This window comes from Pogona vitticeps, chromosome 10 (assembly GCF_051106095.1).
Source record: "Pogona vitticeps strain Pit_001003342236 chromosome 10, PviZW2.1, whole genome shotgun sequence".
Taxonomy (NCBI): domain Eukaryota; kingdom Metazoa; phylum Chordata; class Lepidosauria; order Squamata; family Agamidae; genus Pogona; species Pogona vitticeps.
Genome location: NC_135792.1, coordinates 1515864 through 1534487, shown reverse-complemented (window position 1 = coordinate 1534487; position 18624 = coordinate 1515864). Strand labels below are relative to the sequence as shown.

The following is an 18624-nucleotide window of genomic DNA, read 5'->3' as shown; positions in this document are numbered from 1 at the left end:
TTTGCTCCCAGTGTTCTTTTGAAACAAAACACAAAACTCCTCACACAAGAGCAGGTTGTTTACAATCAAAATAAATTACCGATGCGTTCTGACAGGGCTTCCGTCTCCTTGCGTGGATGATAAGGCTGCTGAGGGAGGAGGCCACCGCACAGGTGTGGGTCAGATCTACGTCGTTACTTTCTCCACCTGGTCCCGGCAACGACTCAGCAGCACCAGGGTCTTCCGGTGGGGCTGCGCCGATCAAGGCACGGGCCTCTTCATCAACCAACTCGGCCGTGGCTTCACTGAAGGGCTTCTCGGGCGCCTGCTCGCCCTGAGACGTGGCCCAGCCTGTGGCTCATCCCAAACGGCACGATCTGAAAAGAGAGCAGCCCTTCGTGGCTCACGGCAGAACTTGGCAAGAAGGAGGGGGCAAACACTTAACCCTGCCTGAGGCCACCCTTGCCTCGTCCTTGCCCAGCTTCACAAGCTTTCCCCAAAATACCTCTTCCTGGGTTTTGCTCTGTAGCCTTTTTTTTTTTTTTGGCAAAACTAGATGTAGAAATGCTCTGAAGCTTTATCAGAGCACATAGGGAGGTGGTTTGTCAAACACTTGCATAGCCAAGCAAAATGACCCCTGGCTGTGCCTAGCTGCCCCCCCGCCCCCGCCCAGCCTCTCCACTTCCTAAGAAATGCCTGGGGCTTGCTTCGCAGAAGTTGGGCCAGTTCCTCTTCCAGACTACAACTCCCAGAATCCAGCAAAGAAGAGGAAATCCTGTTCAAAATGGACAGGAAGGAAGACAGGGCCGACGTTTCTGCCACTCCCCGCCGCCTGTAGCTGCACTGGTGGAGGGTGGTGCTGGCTTTGGGAGTGGCAGTTGAGGGGGCCTTACCTGAGCATAGGCGCTCTGTGTCACTCGTTGAAGGTCATCCTGGGCCCCGGTGGTGATTTGCCACCCGTCCTCCCAGCATCAGGGACATGCAGTCCAAGAGTGCTCCTGAGTGTAGAAGAACTGTTCCTGCGGCAGGTACTGGGTGTAGCCCAAGCCTTTCCCCTGGGGGATGATCGAGACCTGTGAGACACACCGGGGGGGGGGAGGTAAGCAGAGGGGCAGAAGGAACCCCAGTCCTCTTTTGAGCCTTGTAGTCACTCGGGTGGGGGTGGGGAGGAGGAACGCAAACTCTTGCGGGGGGTCAGGAAGAAAAGCATGTGCAAAATGAACTGCATCAACCACACACCAGGATAACCACTGGGATAAACACACAAAACGTCAACAAATAACTCCGTAAATCAAAACAGTCACGTAACCTAAGTTGGCTTTTTTTATCAAAGAATACTTCAAAGTGGCTCAAAAAAAAATGAAGTAAAACAGCAAAACAGAAGTACAGAAAATGTATACGAATACAACAAGCAATGGTCGTATAAAGGAAACCACCCGGATAAAAGACAAGCAAGGGGTCTAGCCGCAGGATTAAAAAAGTTAAGAGCCAGTGCAAGACCAAGAGCAAAACGGTCATGAAATTGCCCGCCGTTTTTAAACAGGAATGGCTGCATTTATATTGAAATGGCTCATTATCATAGTGTCGAGTTTTCTTTTTCCATCAGATAATATCTCCTAGAATGCTTTTAGCTTGCTATGGCTTGCTACTGTTCTCAGGAGTGCTTTGGGACGCAGGCCCTGGCTTTGTGTCTCTGCATCAATCCAAGGACACCACCCTTTGGTCAGTGAATAAGGTACAACAGGCCCCACACTGTGCGCGCGGCTCTCCAGGACAAGAGACAGCCGTTGCTTTCATCAGCTATTTTGTCTGCTATGTTTGCAACTCTGGAAGGGGGTGGGGGGAGAGTGAGAGCGAGCGAGCGCAAGAACACATTTTCTATAGCTGATTTAGAGCACCTCTATCCTGCATTTCATTACAAAAATAAGAAATCTCAGAGCGGCCTACAGTAAAAACAGATGCAGTACAAGGAGTAGCTAAAAATAATGGCGTAACCAAGCAGTGCCAATAATAAAAGCAATTCCTTAAAAGCCAAGGGCAATGGATACAGTTAGGAAAGAAAAAAATAGCCACAAAAATGGCTGAGTAAACAGAAAGGGCTTTAGTGGAATGTGCGAACACCCACCCCTCGAAGCCCACCTAAGCTGAATAGGGAGATCTTTTCCCGTGGGGGCCACCACAACACAGAAGACCATTTTTCTGCACAGCTGAACAACTGCTGTGGCACCGTGGTGCTCTTTGCTGGGGGGGGGGGGAACAGCAAGAGGGGAAGACTTGGGTAAGCGTTTCTGGGGGCCTTTCTCTCTTTTGGAGTCCAGCCTGCCTGCGATGCCCATCGGTGTGATTCCGCTTCGACCAAGCTCCACTGAGGAAGTGGATTTTCCAACCTTTCCCTTCTGCAGCTGCACTAAGCCTCTGCCCCACCCAATCAGGCTCTGCAGTGGTATTCAGCAGGGTCGACCCTGGACAGCCCCGGGGGAGCAGGACGGCTCTCCTCGCTGATCTGCCTGGCAGGGAACTGGGAGCACAGCCACCCACGTCCTGATCCATTCAGCCTAGATGTTCTCCGTGCTAAGAGGAGATAACCCAAAATATTCGAGGGCGGCTATAAGAGCACTCACTGAATCACCAGACCCTCCCGAGAACAGGCGGATGTCACTGGCCATCTGCAATTGTGTCAGGCGGAAAGGTCCCCTCTAGTTGGTGGGGGTCCCTCCCATCCCACCTCCTCCTCTCTGTGGAGGAGCCAGGAGGCCAGAGCATGGGACACACCTTGAGCAACGGGTCAGTGTGCTCCAAAAACCAGTTGACCACAGCATGTCCAGTCTCGTGGTAAGCCACAATGGTCTTCTTACTGGGCCGCAGGACTTGGCTTTTCTTCTCCAGACTGGAAGACAGGAGGAGGAGGAGGGGTGGAGGGAAGAAGGGGGAGAGTGGGGGTGGACAGAGAGAGGCGGCTTTATTGAAAGCTAAAGGAAAGACCTCTGCGACACGGAGAATGCACAGCAGAGAGTGGGAAAACTTTGTTTATGAGAAGACCAACGCAGGGACTCTAAATGCAAACCGCACCCAAGGCAGATCTTGGCTTCCAAAGAGCAGCCCTGACACACTCCCCCCCCCCACATGCGCTTGAATTCTGCTTTGGCAACTGCTCAGGAGGCAGAAGCAATCCAGGGTAGGATTCCCCTGGCCTCTTCAGGAAGGAATACAGCCCTCGAGTTCCCCTACAGACAAGCAGCATGTTCCATCATCTGATGAGAACTGTGAAGCTTGCCAAGCCTCCTTCCCCTGAGGGGAAATGTCCCATTTATCCCTCATTTCCATTCACGGATGCTTCCCTAAGCGAAGCGTCTGCAGCTGCAGAAGACGATTTACGCCACAGTCTCCCTGAGGACGACTTCCTTGTGGGTGGTATTATGGTGATCAAGGAACTGTCAAGCTCTTTTCCTCCACCCACCCACCCGCTGCCGCTCAGCCGCTCTCTGCTTGGCAAGAGAGTTTTCTACTTTTTCCGGAACAGAAAGCCATAACTGAGGCTCTCGCACCACAGTAGCGAGAAAAAGCCCCAAAGCCTTCTCTAGCTTGGGATCCTTGTTCCCACAATGGCCAGGGGGGTGCTTTTGGGAAGCCCCCATGCTGGAAGAGAAGGCAACAGCAAAGGCAGGGTGCAATTTACAACCAGAGAAGACCAGGAGAGGCCGTTTGGGTAAAAGAGGCATCAATAAACTGACACGACAATCCCAGTACAGCCAAACACTCCCAGAATTGTTCCCTGAGTTGAGAAAGCATCTCCCTTCGACTGCATTTTTCTGCATCTGGGAAAACTCTAGGAGCAGCAGCCCCTTCCTCTTAACAAGGAAAGGAAGTTTTCCAGGCTGAGCTTGTTAGACTGAAAATGTTGGGAGTTGAGAGAGAGAGAGAGAGAGAGCACTATAATGCGCTCTACGTGGGGCTACCTTTGAGGTTGAGGCAGAAGCTCCAAATGGTCCAGAATGCAGCGGCCAGACTCCTCAGTGGGGTGAGAAAATACCATCATATCTCTCCCATTCTGGCCACTTTGCATTGGCTGCCCATTCAGTTCTGCGTTGATTTCAAAGTATTAATGCTTACATAAAAAGCCCTAAATGGTTTAGGGCCTCAATATTTGGTGGAACGCCTACTCCCACCAAAATCTACCCGTATCACTCGATCTAGCCAGGAGGTGAGGTTGAGGAGCCTAACGCCGAGGGAGGCCCAGAAGGAAAAAAAACAAGAAACTGGGCCTTCTTGGCGGTGGCTCCTCGCTTTTGGAATAAACTCCCTCCTGAGATTCGTATGGCCCCTTCGCTGGGCATTTTCAAAAGCCAATTGAAAACTTGGCTGTTTAATCAGGCCTTCCCTCCAGCCACTATTTGATTTATATGTTTTTTTCTCGCTATCTTGAACAACCTGCTATACAGTATATTGATGTTGTATTTAAACTGTTTTATTTTAATGTGCTGTTAGCCACCCAGAGTGGTCAAGTGATCAGATGGGCGGGATATAAATACAATAAATAATTAATTAAATAAATAAAATGGGGGCAATACTGTATTAACCTGCCCCAGAAAGGTGCAGCAATTAATCGCATAAGTTAATTAGGAACTCTTGGCCAACTGGATATACCCATATATATATATATATGCCTGCTGTCACAATGAGCCATATTTTTTAGGGAGAAGATCCAGCTACCAATGGTGGCGCAAGCAGGCTTAAGCTCTACGTCATTGTCGTGCGCCTTCACCACGCCCACTTAACTCCAGCTACCGTAGTTCTACTCCGGACGCCCCGGCGCGCTTCAATGACGTCACCGGTACCAGCCATTCCTCTCCTCCAGGGTCTCTCTCAGAGACAGGGGGGTGCGGGGGTTGTTCCTTTTTTATTTATAACAAATGAGATCGTTTCCTCACCTGCAGGCCCGGCGGTAGCCGCAACTCCATAAGGCGGCCGAAGGAGGTACAAGAGTCGCCGCCGCCAGCCGAGAAGCCATCCTCCCGCCCCCACTCGGACGGCGAAACTGCGCAGGCGCGGTGGCGATAAATTGTGTCCTCAGGAAAAGGGCTCGGCTGGGGCCACTTGAGCTTCTGACCGATAGTTCCGGGATTAAACTCGCCCAGCTCGTTCCCATCCGCCGTCGCCTCTCTGGATTTCATGTGTGGAAATGTATGCGTGTGTGTGTTGAATCAACGCCCAGATGTTGTGGAAGTTGCAGTTTAAAAACACAAGTCTGCACACTTCTGATTGTTTCCTGACACACAAATCCCTTGAAGCACTAGGCAAGGAAATGAATCGTGCTTAGAAACATGTTTACATGCACTTTCTTCTCACACAATGACCTGTGGGGCTTTTCTTTAAGTGCAACCAACCCAGGAGGTTGGCAAGCCTTTGGGTCTGAGTCCGAGTCTTTGGTACCATTAACTGACTTATAAGTCAAGTTCAAGTCATTTGGGGGGGGGGGGAAGCTGAGTCGAGTTACCAGTGCGACTCAACAGCAAGTCCCACGACTCAAGTTCCCATCCCTGCAACCGACCCCAGATGCTCAGAATTCGAGCCTCCAATCCTCTGGAGACTGACCATCTCTGTGGCAGAGCAAAAAGACCTCTTTGGTTGGGAGAGCACAGGGCCCTAATTCTAGTCAAAAGCAGGGCCACTGCTGTAGGACCTTGATTACCTATGCTGCAAACATTAATAAACAAGGTCCTACAGCAGGGTTCCTTTTTTTTAGCTGGAACAAGGGCCCAGTGCTTTGATCAGCATTTGATCTTGGGCATATGCGTTAAGGAATTTATTTTCCATCCTGCTTATGCCTAGCCATACTTAATATAAATAATACCACTTTTTAATCAACTCACCAAATGCTTCTATGACATAAGGAACAATCTATACTCCGATGGGAACTAAAGCGTGTATTCTTTTTCTCGTCCTTCCGCAATCTACTTAGGATGAAATCAGACTTCTCACCTACTTATCCATCACTTAAGGAGCTGTTTTATGAAACAGCAGCCGCATACCCCAACAGCTTTTGCAGGACGAATAAAATTCTGTTACCAGTGAAATACATTCCTAGTACATTTACTAGCCTCTGAGAGGTCAACCTAGCAAATGTGAAATTGGCAGCTCTAATTACAGCTTCCTTTCACTGGAAGCAGCTTAATCCAAATGGGGAGTAATGGATTTGGATCATTGGCACATATCCTGCAAGTGTGGGCACATGTATAGCTTTACCACTCAGCAACAGTTAAGGCTATGGCGAGTGTCACTTTGTCCCAATGCTCAATCCAAGTTTAACTAGGAACTGAAAATAGCAACCATGCAGAACCCACAAACACTTCACATCTACAAGTAATGTTCTGTTATTTGACCTCAAGAGATTCTATGTCATTGATCTCTGTAAATAGCACCACCAGTTCTATTAGCCTGCTTTGTTTTGCCACAGTCATTCACGAATAGTTCCACAGGTTTGAAGCCATTCTGAGAAAGGAAAAAAGGGAGGTAATATCTAGTCATATTTTGAAGAGTGCTCATTCATGGGGTTGCCATAAGTCAAGGTTGACTTGATAGTATATAACAGCAGCAGCAGCAGCAGCTAGCTAAAAGATGATAAGTGGCCAAAGCTACATGAGCAAAGGCTGAAATCAGAGCAGCACAATGAGAGTTACACACGGCTTTATTTAAAGTGATTTTAGTGCTCGTGATAAATTACTGTGGCTTAAGTGCCCTGCTTTCGCTTCCCACCCGCTGTCAGGGGTTGTTGTTCCAAATTTCACCCAGTTCTTGGATGTACCACTGCCAGGCGCCCCCCAGGCCTGGAAGGGGGGGGAAGGAGCACCCTTGACTCATCTCTGATGCACTGCTAGGCATCCGAGTCAGAAGGAATGACTTGTAGGTGTCTGATTAGCCAACTGAAATTAAAACATCTTCCTTGCTCATTATTACCACTGTCTGGAAGGCAGGCCACTGTGGCACTCTCCAGAGTCATGTGCCAGCAGACGGGCAGTGTGAATAAACAACTGCTGAGGGAAGCCTTGGAAATCAGAGCCAGGCAGCCCTTCCTCCATAGCTGTGCTACCAAGATTAATTGCCACAATATGTGGCTGATCTCCTCATTCCCAAAAGCCCGAGTCCTGGAGGACAGCCGCCTCTTGATCTAAGCCACAGAATTCTTGCCAGGATGAGTCTTCAGTGTCCAGCCCACATGCAGCATTCTGGATGAGTTGTCCACTAAAGCTGAGCCTGGGATCAAGGATCAGCTCCTGCCCTGCTGCCTCATTTTCCAGCTCTGGGGAGCACATTCCCAGATCCACTCCTCTGAAAGGTTCCCCTCCTTGCTGGTTTTGGGCTGGCCACCTCCCAGGCGAGTACAGCTGAAGCCAGGTTCCTTGGCACGTCTTCTCCCTCTCTGACTGCAGAAAGGCACCTCTATGCCTCCAGCTCCATGCTGGGGTCCCTGAGCAGAGACTGCTTCCTCAGATTGAGCCGAGTACATTTGGGACACGTTGTGGAGTTGTCATAGTAGCAGTCCCTGCAGGAGGAAGCACAAAGTCAGATTAGTTTTGTTAAGCCCAGAGGGGGAGGAAGCAGCACTGGCCAACAAGCTCTTCCTGGCTCATGTGCACCTCCACCTGCAGCTCTTGGGAAGGGCTTACCTGTGGAAAACGGCAGAGCAGTCCATGCACATTGACGTGTGGCTGTCAAAAGGGAATAGGACGTCCCCTTCCTTGCAGAGTTCACACACAAAGCCTTTGGCTTGGCACCGCTGTGGGAAAAGGGAAAGCCCGTGAGTCACACGCTACCACCTCCTGCCTCCAGGACCCCCACAGAGGTGGGGCACAGCGTGCTCTCAGGCATGCCACAGGACAAGCTTCTTCCCTGCAGGATGCCTGCCACACTCTTAGAGCCACACAACAAGGAATGTGTGAGGTTACATTTGCCCCAGAAAAAGAAATGAATAAATAAAAGGAGACTTTAAAGCGGCCTGTATATGACTGTAGCATGATCTGCAATAAAGGGGACAAGGGGAGGTTTGTAAGATTATGAATGAGGGAGGGATGTCCCCTTGCTTCTACTTTATACGGTACTTAAATAGTTTAGCAGAAGGAAAAGTGGGATCTGTTGATTGCTAGTAGTTATGAAAACCTAACACTCTTGCTGGATCCGACCAAAGGCCTGTTAGACCCACACCACACCCATCAATTGTGCCACTGGAAATTGCAAAAGTAACCCTCTCCTGCTTCCACCATCAGGTGTCTGTGGTTTTCAATAAAACTTTTCAAAACAATGTTGCTACTTTTCTCATTTTCATATCTCCGTCTTTCAGCCACTCATTTCCTGGTACTTATTCTTATCGTAAACTGCTTTGAGATTCATTCATTCATTATTTCAACCCATAATTGGGTCTTGTTGACTGTTGTGAAAGCAGACGGGTGGAGAAGATGCAGCTTTGATCGGATCAAGCTTCCATAGGTTCTTTGGAGGTTCTCAAACAGTACAAATCCTGCACAACGGTTGTGCTTGTGGAGAGATCTCTTGACACCAGCCCCCCCCCCCGCCCGGTGGCTGACCTTTCCCAGGTGTTGCTTTGATTGTACAGGGCGGGCGCCTGTTCTCAACCAAGAGCAGCATCTTTTTGGCCTCACCTCACAGTCCAGTTTGATGTGCTTGGCAAAGAGGGTGTGGATCTCTGTCAGGGAGCAGCTGAGGCGTCCCGCATTGACGTCGACCAGGTCCTGCAGGGAGTACATGTCGTCGTTCTCCACAAAGTGTTGACGGTCCTGCAGCTGAGGGGAGAAGGCGGCCGCTTACTGACCCTGCACATGGATGAAAATGGGGGCGGAAGCGGGAGGAGGAGGAGGAAAAAGCTTGGACCCAATAAGGGATCTCCAGTGGGAGGACTTCCTGCTGCCCCATGGAATGATGTCAGGAATGGGCACCTGTAAGAGGTCATGCCGGAGGATATGCCAGGTTCAGCAGACCTCTTCTAACATCTGTAAAAGAAGCTGAACACATCAGCTCTTACTGTGTACTCCCCACTGTGGGTTGTGAGACATTCCCCCATGGATAGAAAAACTGAACACTAGGAACATCTGAGGAGGCAACTGTTCTCTCCTGACCTGGAGTAGCAACCGAGCCTCCATGGCCTCTTTGCAGGTGATGAAGTATGGTTTCATAAGCAGGATGTCCTGGCGCAGTTTCTGCATGGGAAGGACAGAAAAGGGAGGGAAGAACAGACAGACGGATGGATGGACAGGCTTCCTTGGAATGTTGCACCAAGCAATCTTTCCCAGGTAGCAAAGAGAGTCTCTGCCTCTCTCTGGGGTGCTAGAATACCAGTCCAGAGTATGGCATAGGAAGAACCCAAATACCCTTCCCTTCCCCGAGGCCTTCCAGACTTCCTCCTACCCAACAAGGGCTCACCCGGATCTCCACCAGTTCCTCAACGTAGTTGAAGAGAAGAGGGTTAATCTCACGCAGTTTGAGTACCGGCCGCGACACCATCAGCGCAAGGTAGCGCATGCTGCACCGAGAGACCTGAAAATCACATCCACCCATTAGAACGCGCAGCCGTGATGCTCTGCAACCACAGAGGGTCTGCAACGGAGTGTCCTTGTAAGAATGAGGTACGGTGGGGGTGGGAAAGAGAAGACCCAACTTGGTGTTGAGAATTCAGCAGTGGTTTGGAAACAGGACCCTGGTTTTGGTGCCTCTCCATCACCATCCGCCATCATCTCCAGTCCCACTAATGGGGAGGGAACTGGCCAGAGAAAATCCCCAGAAAGGATGAGCCTCAAGGGTAGCCTGGCCTGCCGATCAGATGCTACCTAAGAGATGTGCAGGTTTGCATTTCTGGACATAGGTGTGTGGGAAATTCTGCAAGTTGCAGATCAAAACCACGAATTGGCTTCACTTCTGATGCCACTGTCTGGGGAAGAAAAGGTACAGCCTGGAAGAATAGGTCCCCCCCCCCCCCGGCTGTCATGGGACATTGGCTGTTAAAAAAAAGAAAGAGTCAAGTTTCCAGGCTCCAGGAAGGAGAACTTTATGGGGGATGCACCAAAGAAACGGGACCCTCTCCTCCCTGCCGGTTTTGTAGGCACGACTCCAAGTTCTAGCAGAAGAGGAAGAAGAGCGCATTTCAAGCCATACCTTGCGCGGTTCGAAATCCCAGTTGTGGATGACTCTGGCAGGGATGACCGCTTGGTCATTCCAGTGGCAGTTGCTGCAGTAATAAAGGCCGGTGTAATCGCACTGCCGGGCTTCACTCGGAACACCCCCTGCAGAGCGGGACAGAGCACAAGGGCAGAGGTGAGCGTGGCTGACTGGACAACCCAACTGGCTGGCTTTTAGGATTCTAGAAGTGCCCGCAGGGAAGAGGCAGAGTGCTGGCCCACCCGGTATGGGGGTAAAACAGACCAGGGCGGCACGGAGTGGGATCCTCCAAGGCTTTTGCTGCAGGAAACCCTTTTAACTAGGCTTGTTGTGGATTAATGCTGGGGTTTCCAACGTCTAGTGCACAGGCTCCGCTTGGCTGCACTTCTAAGTTGTACCTTGCTGCTCCCTGACTTCTGCTTCCCAGCTTGTGGACTACAGCTCCCAAATAGCCAGGCCAGCTGGGGGAGCTTGGGAGCTGTAGTCCAGAAAAAGGCTGTTCTGCTGGCTTTTTGCAATTCTGAGCAAAACGTTTTAGCAAAGCCTCCAAAGATCTGCCATAAAAGACTAGGAGGCAGAATCTGTTTGTCTGCATCTCACTGCAGGGATGAAAATGGGGGGGGGGGACACACACAAGACTGTGCCTTGGTTATGGAAAAGCATTTCCCGAAAAGAAGGGAAGGAGGGAGGAAAAGAGGAGCTGGGTGCAGTTCTCCTGTGAAAGCAAGGAAGCTGTTGATGTGTGTGCCAAACATGATTCCAGGACTCTTTGCTCAGAAAAAAAAGAACTACTAAGAGGCCCTCCATTTCAGATCTCTTGTCTGGGGCTTAGAAAGCCATCCAAAGGGACTGGGGCATGTACGCCTGCCATAACCGTTCCCACCATCCTCAGAAATACAAAAGACACAGAGGCCGCACAGGTAGGCCTGTTCACTCCTCCGTCCCCACCTCCCGGGACGGGTTCTCTTCCTCAGACCCAAGCCCGCCGGCACCCCTGCAGGCACGTGACCGGGACGCCCCACAGACCCCTCCTGTTTCCAAAGGGGCTGCACCATCCGCACACTTACGGAGAGAGATCGGCACCCGGCACTCGGCACAGCGGTAGTCCTGGCTGTCGAGCCCCGTCTCCGGGCAAATGCTGAGCTCATACTCTGCCTGGTGGCTGACCTTGGAGCGCACGCAGGGCTTGGTGATGAGGTTCAGGCACTTGCTGTGGCAGCGGTAGGAGCAACCTGGGGAGGGAGGGAGGAAGGAAGGAAGGGAGCAGAGCCCAGGAAGGGCAGAGTCACAGGAGCGAGCCACAGCACCCAAGTCCTATCGAGGCCATAATCTGTGGCCAAAAACCCAAGCTGTCCTGCCTCCCACCGGAGGCATCCCTTTCGAGAGAGGCCTCTAAAATTCTATTTTGTTAGGGTGTCCTTATTCTCTTTTGGCAACAGCTGGCCCTCAAAGCCGGCCGGCGGCAAGGAATAAAACCTTGGCAGGGAAACCAAGCCCAAGAGAAAGCAGGGGCTGCTCTGCCTCGTTCCTGGGTTTCGCCTCACCAGCAAAGCAAACTCTCTTTGGGAATGCCGGGCCGGCTGCTGCAGGGAAGCTTCTCAGAGAGCTCTGAGGGGGAAAGCAGCGGGCGGAGGCGTCGTCTCCTCACCTGTGCAGGTATACCAGGTCTGGAGGAGACCCCAGATGATGGTGCTGCACTTGTCACATGTCTGCTTCACGCTCTTGCTGCTTTTCTCCTTGTAGAAGCGATGCTCCAGGATCACCCGGATGTTGGGCTCATCCTCACTGGGGTCCTGCAGCAGGCACCGGGGTGGGGTGGGTGGGTGGGGGGGGAGGACGGGTGTTCATAAGGCCTTTGGATGTTCAACAAATGGAGGGGGGAGGCTCGGCCTCTCCCTCCCTCTCCCTCTCCCCTTCTGTCTCTCACACACACCTCTCTACCCCCACTCACCCACTACACAGCCTTTCCTGAAATACAAGCCAAAACTGCATTACCCAAGAAGGGGAGGTATTATTTAAATCACAGGTTGTGAATCCTTAACACACCAGGAAACAGTTTGCATGCTTCCTGTAATCTCTTAAAGAAATCAAGTCCAGGTCAAATTCTGAACCCTTTCCCCCTTAAAATGCACTGAGGGGGAAGGACGGACATATGGAAAGAGAAAGAGAGAAAGAGAGAACACGAGAAGCGCTGTTAAGGCTCTAGTCCTCAAGAGGATGTCCAGTGCACCTCTTTCTCTCCTTCTCTCTCTCTTTCTCTCTCTCAAGAGGATGCCCCCTGCGCCTCTGGAGTGAAGTGGCCAGGGAGCTGCTTCGGCCTCCCCTTTCATGCCCCACAAGTGGAAGAGGGAGCAAGTCTGGCACCTTCAGCTCCTGCAGCTTGAGACGCAGGTGAATGAGCCGCACCACAGCGTCTTTTTGCTTCTCTGAGTTATCCGGAAGGTCCAGGATCCTGCGCTTGCACTCCTCAATAGCCTGGCGCAGTTGCTCAATGTCTGAGGCCACGAAGAAGCCCTGGAAAGAAAATGTGACTCTGCCACGGACCGTTCCAGCCAAAAGCATCCAAACCTCCACAGCCAAGCCGCTAAAGCCAAGAAAGTGAGGCCCCCGGGCCCGACCTTATGATGGAGACAGAGGAGCGAATGAGAGATAAGGGAGTGAATCCAGCCAGGGAGGATGGATGGATCCTGGTTTAGTTTTGTAAATGGCTGGCTTGTGGGTTTTTATGAATATTTTAGATATTTGTTTCATTTGTTTAGTGCATTTATACCCTAACTTTCCATTAAAAAGTATATCACTCAAGGTGGCTTCCAGACTTCATAGAGGAATGAAAACAAATTTAAACTATAAAACCAAGTAACACCGCTGTAAAAATAAAAACTAAGTAAATATATCAACATCAGCAGAGCTAAAATGAGGGCTGGTTCCAGTAAAAAAGTCACAAGTGCAAGGAACCCAGGAAGAGGGAGCTCCAGGTAAGGAATAGTATATACTGTACCAAACATAAATCTTTCACAAAGACACACATAATCACAACAATTCCAGAATATTTCTGTTAGAAATATACGTATACTCATTTACTTTGGGCACTTTTGCATCAGAGTTTTGATTGTACCAAGCCATAATTCCCTACACTTAAATTTTTTGCTTCTGCTCATGAAAAAAGCAGATTTTTTAAAAACATAATTTCATTAAAAATCCGTGAGATGCTACTACTGCACACATGTGTTTTCAATAATGCATCACTGACGTGGCTCTGTGTATCAATGCAAGCACTCTACTCAATATATGTCTCCGTTGTGTTTATTTTGTATCCAGCACTTTCTTTTCTGGCTCCTGGCACTCACAGCATTTACAGTGAGAATTCCTGGCTGAGCACTGACAGCAGCCCCAACCCCGTTCGTTTCCTTACCACTGGGCGCGAGAAGTGGTCTTCTGCCAGTCCCAGATCCATCGTGCGCTCTGTGTACTGGAACACAGGCTCCTCGGGGGACAATCCCAGACTCAGGTCTACATGGAGGAAGAAGAGAGAGAGACATGGCAGATGGGCGAGAACGGAGAGGTATCCTTCTTCCTCTCAATCTCGCCTCTCCCATGCTTACTTGCCTGGCCCTCGTGGCAAAACAGGACACCTGGCCCCCACTCGGAGGTCACCCCCAAACCAGTAGACTACTGTGTTATGTGCCATCAAATAAGAGCTGACTTACAGCGACATGTGTACGTGTGTATACATATATACATATACATACATATACATACATACACACACACACACACACACACACACACATACATACACACACACATATATATAAAGGGATGCGTACTGCTTATATACTGCCCTACGGAGCTTAAAGCACTTTCTGGGCTGTGTACAATTGTCATTAAGCAGGCTACACTTTGCCACCCCCGCCCCCCCCAGCCAGCTGGGGACTCCATTTACGGACCTCAGAAGGATGGAAGGCTGAGTGAACCTTGAGCCAGCTCCCTGGGATGGGATCCTAGGTGGTGAGCAGAATTTTGGCTGCAGGATTGCAGCTTAACCACAGTGCCGCCACGAGGCTCAAAGGGTTCTCTAGGCAACTGAGTGTTTTGACCAGTTCCACCCCTCCTGTGGATGTCCATGGCCAAACAGAGACTAATTCAGGTCTCCTGAGTTTTAGCCTGCCCATCTGTTTGCTACACTGCGCTGGGTATCCGTGGACTACTAGCCATTTAAACAAACTGGGAGGTGGGATTACAGACTATTACAGTTAGGATTAAACTGGTAGCCTCGCGCATACCCAGATCCCCCCCCCCCAACATCACCCTCAGGTGCCTCCTCAGGTTTTGTCAGGGTAATATTTTCCCAGTTCTAACAGAAACGCCTCTCTTAAAGCTTATTTCTTGGCAGCAGGAACCTGAAGCTGGAACGGGCTGCTCTTTTTGGCTTTCTGCCTTGGCCCCTCCCCTCCAGACACCACCCCTGGAACCTGGCCCCCAAATGATTGAACTCGAATTAGGCTGCAAGGGGATGTCTAGCTTTTCCCGAGTGAGCCCTGCCCATGCCGAGACAGGCGGAAAGAGCCAGCAGAAGCACCGGAATCGCTCACCTTCCCGCGGAAACTCTCCTTCGGTCCCTGCAGTCTTGGTGTCCGGGGGGCTTCGCAGCGGGGCCTTGTTGAACGGATTGAGGTGGCCCTGTCGGAAGCGGGCCAACTTCTCGTCATATTCCATAGCAGTTCAACCTGTGGGAGCCACGCAAAAGGGCAGGGTGAATGGCCTGAGGTGGGTCAGGTTAAAAACTAGACCAACGCACTCCTGGGGACACGTAGGTCAGCTTGCTCGCTGCGGTCCTCAGAGTGCTTGGCCCGGGCCAAAGCCACTCAGGGTGGCATCCATGCTTTCTGGTTTCAGCTGGACCTTCCCCGGCTTCTGGAGGCTTGTTTTGTGTCCCAGAAGGTAGAAAAGCCGGTTCTGCAACCCAGCCGGAGGTCACGTAACAGCACCTTGCAGAGTCACAGAGACACCTTGTCTGGGTAGTCCCGTGTGCGTCACCAGATGTATCACCCCTTCCTGCACAATGAGGTCAGCTCTCTCTGTGTGTCTTATTTACAGCCCTGGGCCATTCATAGCTCCCTGCCCCCACCTACAAAAACAACAATTCCAGTAGAAATGGACCATTATCATTTCTAGGTGCGAGAATGGCTTCAGAATCAAGGCTTCCAAACTTGTCTTACTGCAGGGATGGGCAACGTGTGATGCTCCAGATATCAAGACTCCAATTCCCATTACTCTGCACCAGTGGTTATGGGATTTGTGGTCTAGCAATATCTGGAGGGTCAGATGCCTAGTGTGCAGGGAGCATTTCTACAGATTTTTTAAAAAAATGACTTCAGGTCTTGTGCAGATTTTGAAAAAAAAACCAAAATAAAATATTGTCTTCTGGAAGGATGGGCAACCTGTCACGAGGCCCTTTCAGCCCCACTGCATAGCTGTGGAGGGCAACCATGGCCTAGGGGGCAGAGCACAGAAAGAGATGGGGAAGAAGGTAGCGAAAAGGGTCTGAAATTGGGGGGGGGGGCATCTTGGTTCCCTGGTCCTTGGGCAGCAAAAGCAGTCAGGCAGCAGATAAAAATGGAGAGCAGGCAAACTCAACGAGAGCCATATGGAAGGGGGCCACAGACTGGAAACAATTCTTCACGCGCCACCTTATAAGGTTCGTTATACAATCCTGATTCAGGTAGTGTTTCTTTCATGTTGTGTTTATGCCTGTGGCCTAAAAAAAAGTTGAGGACGGCTGATTTAGAGGATCCTCGTTATATGGAACTCTCTCTACTAGGAACGAAGAGCCCATGTTATTTGGGGCTGGTGAAAGAACATCCTACCAGCTGCGTTTCTCTCCGCTCTTTCTTTCCATACGTTCTCCAGGGAGCCCTGAAAATGACATCATCCACAGAGCCTCCTCCCTCTGCCACCGGCGCCTTCTGGAAACGGCTTTCAGGATCTACTGGAGCCCTTGATCTCCAGGCTTAACAGCTCCCAACAAATCCTCTGCTCTCATCAACACCCCCCCCCCCGCTAGTTCAGCTTCACTAGGATGCACGATTATTTGCATATTACATTTATTATATTATTATCTTGCCTTTCCATTTAAAAAAAATACCTACAAGAAGGCAGGGGACAAACTAGCAACAGAGTAAGTAAGACAACCATAAAAATCACCATTAAAAATCAAACTGAACAATACAATCGTTAAGCACAGTAACAAATGCTTGACGGAACCAAGTACATCTACATCAGTTTAGCCCAGCTTTCTCCCAAACTGGGGCCTTCGAATCTGATGGAGATTATGTTCCCATACATCTCAGAGGGTGCAGGATTGAAGACAGGCTGTCTTAGATCAGATGCCTATTTGGGTTTTTTTTTTTTCAGAAGGAAGTTTTCTAATGTTTGAAAACAATGTTTTTTAAAAAATATCTTTTTAAGATTAAAAACGGGTAAAAACCAGTTTGACTGGAGAGAAAGTTTTCCTTTTAAAGAAGACTAACCTGGTTACCTTGTTTCTAACATAAAGCAGAATATTTCACACACGTTCAGAACAAAAGCTGTTGGGCTACTACTGAATTAAAAAGCCAAGTTTTCTACAAAAAGCCCCTCGGCTCAGGCAGGGAGGCTGGTTTTGATGGTCGCCCCCACCATCCCCGAGTGATCTCAAAATGAGCTAGACTGCAACACCCATCCTCTCTAGCCTGTTGTGCTGGATAAAGGATGATGGGTGTTGTAGTTGTCCCATATGTCCAAAAGGAGCCAGAAAGTAGCAAACATCCTTCTTTGTGACGTGCATCCTCTCACACCACTCTAGTTGTTGGGGTTGTGTAAACACCACAAGCGCTAATGGGAGGGGGGCACAGCGCTGAAGGCCGACGCAAGGGAGAAGACAGCTTAGCTGGCAGCTAGAAGAGGGTAGCTGGGGAAGGCAGGAGTGAAGCTGGGGAAAGTCAGCAAAGGTCAGGCTCCCCGGGCATTGCCCTGAAACTTAGATCACAAACCAGGAGGCAGAAAGATATGCCCATTACATCGGCTGTACCTCTTGACCAAAGGAACAACCCCCCCCCCCTCAAAGCAAGGCTGCTGCAGGTGGTTCAGTTGCTTGTATGTTTATGCAAATCATCATAAGTTGTATGCTTTTAAATTGGTTTTTATGCCATTTGTTTAATCTAAATTGGGAAGGGGTTTCATTGAAACCACTTTTCAATGCTTCAGGTTCATTTGCTCTATTTGTGATACGTTCAATAACAACATAAACTTTGTAAGATGTGGAAACCACTGCAGAAAGTCTTGGGGATGGTCCAGGTAGCGGGGGGGGGGGGAAAGAACAACAAGGAAACCCCGATTAAAAGGCATTTTCCGGATGAGCAAAGACCACCGCTTTTGTGTGTGTGTGTGTGTGTGTGTGTGTGTGTGTGTGTGTGTGTGTGTGTGTGTGTGTGTGTGTGTGTGTGTGTGTGTGTGTGTGTGTGTGTGTGTGTGTGTGTGTGTGTGTGTGTGTGTGTGTGTGTGTGTGTGTGTGTGCAAGAACCTCAGGCAGCCTGAGGACCAGACCCGGCTTTTCCCTCTCCCAAACCACTGGGGGAGGAGGGGGGGTGAAGGCAGGCGCCCAAGCCAGCGCCGGGGTTTTGGGAGAAGGCTCAGGCAAGTGAGCCAAGCTGCAGGCTCGGACCGGCTGTCCCCTTTTCCTAACCAGGCCCAGGAGGGACGAGGAGGGGAACGAGGGGGGGGGGGAAAGGGGAGACGTCTCTCCCCTCCCCTCCCCTCCCCTCCCCTCCGCCTCCGCCTCCGCCTCCGCCAGGCAGCCCGTGGCTCCTTAACCTTCGGCCCCGGCGCCTCGGGTTGCCCTTCGCCTCCGGGCCTGGGGAAGGCGGCGGCGGCTGGACTTCAGGCGGCGCCCTGCCTGGGGGCGGCCCCGCCACCTTCGGCCCCCCAACCGGGCGCCGCCTGGTCCTTCCTCCCCCCCCTCCAATGGTGGGACCCGGCCCAGGGCCTACCTTGCAGGGCTGGCGGGGGGGGAAAGAGCCAGCCCCCCCCGGCCTCGCCCCCCTCCCTTCCCGGTCCCGGGAGCCCCCGCCCGCCCAAGAGCCTCGCCTCACCTGCGCGCCCATCGGGGGGGGGGGACGGGCGGGCGGGCGGCTGCCGGGGCTGCCTCGGCCCGGACGCGCCGCTTCCTTCGCTCGCTACATTGTAACCCGGCTGCCCGCGAGCAGCGCCGCCCAGACCGGCCGGCCGAGCCGGCGGGGGGGCAGAGACCAGACCGGACCGCGGGTGCCCCCTGGCGGCTCGGAGGAGGCAGCGGCGTTGGAGTCCGCCGAGGGCGCGCGCTCTTCCCCGGCCGGCGGCGAGGGGGCGCCCGCGGCCCGGGGAAGGCCGGACCCAAAGGGAGACTGCAGAGGGCCGAAAGGGGCAGAGGAATGGCTTCGCCGCGCGCGGCCAAAATCGGCATCT

The 18624-nt window shown here is 51.4% G+C and overlaps 1 protein-coding gene and 2 long non-coding RNA genes across 3 annotated transcripts; 1 reads left to right on the top strand and 2 right to left on the bottom strand.

The window, feature by feature from the left end:
* Positions 1–5024, bottom strand: LOC110076259 (uncharacterized). The gene is made up of 4 exons (XR_012081263.2): positions 4908–5024; positions 2752–3868; positions 873–1052; positions 1–356 (listed from the first exon to the last, which is right to left on the bottom strand). It is a non-coding gene; the product is annotated as an uncharacterized LOC110076259 (long non-coding RNA).
* On the top strand, positions 4599–5127 carry LOC144584423 (uncharacterized). Its single transcript, XR_013538652.1, has 2 exons — positions 4599–4810; positions 4914–5127. It is a non-coding gene; the product is annotated as an uncharacterized LOC144584423 (long non-coding RNA).
* A 1519-nt stretch (positions 5128–6646) lies between these two features.
* On the bottom strand, positions 6647–18393 carry DEF8 (differentially expressed in FDCP 8 homolog). Its single transcript, XM_072980483.2, has 12 exons — positions 18273–18393; positions 14736–14870; positions 13556–13653; positions 12508–12657; positions 11792–11936; positions 11211–11375; positions 10141–10268; positions 9412–9525; positions 9108–9188; positions 8634–8774; positions 7644–7753; positions 6647–7519 (listed from the first exon to the last, which is right to left on the bottom strand). The coding sequence occupies exons 2-12, from the start codon at positions 14857–14859 to the stop codon at positions 7417–7419; spliced, it is 1359 nt and encodes a 452-aa protein (XP_072836584.2). The 5' UTR covers positions 14860–14870; positions 18273–18393; the 3' UTR covers positions 6647–7416.
* Between the last annotated feature and the right edge of the window lie 231 nt (positions 18394–18624).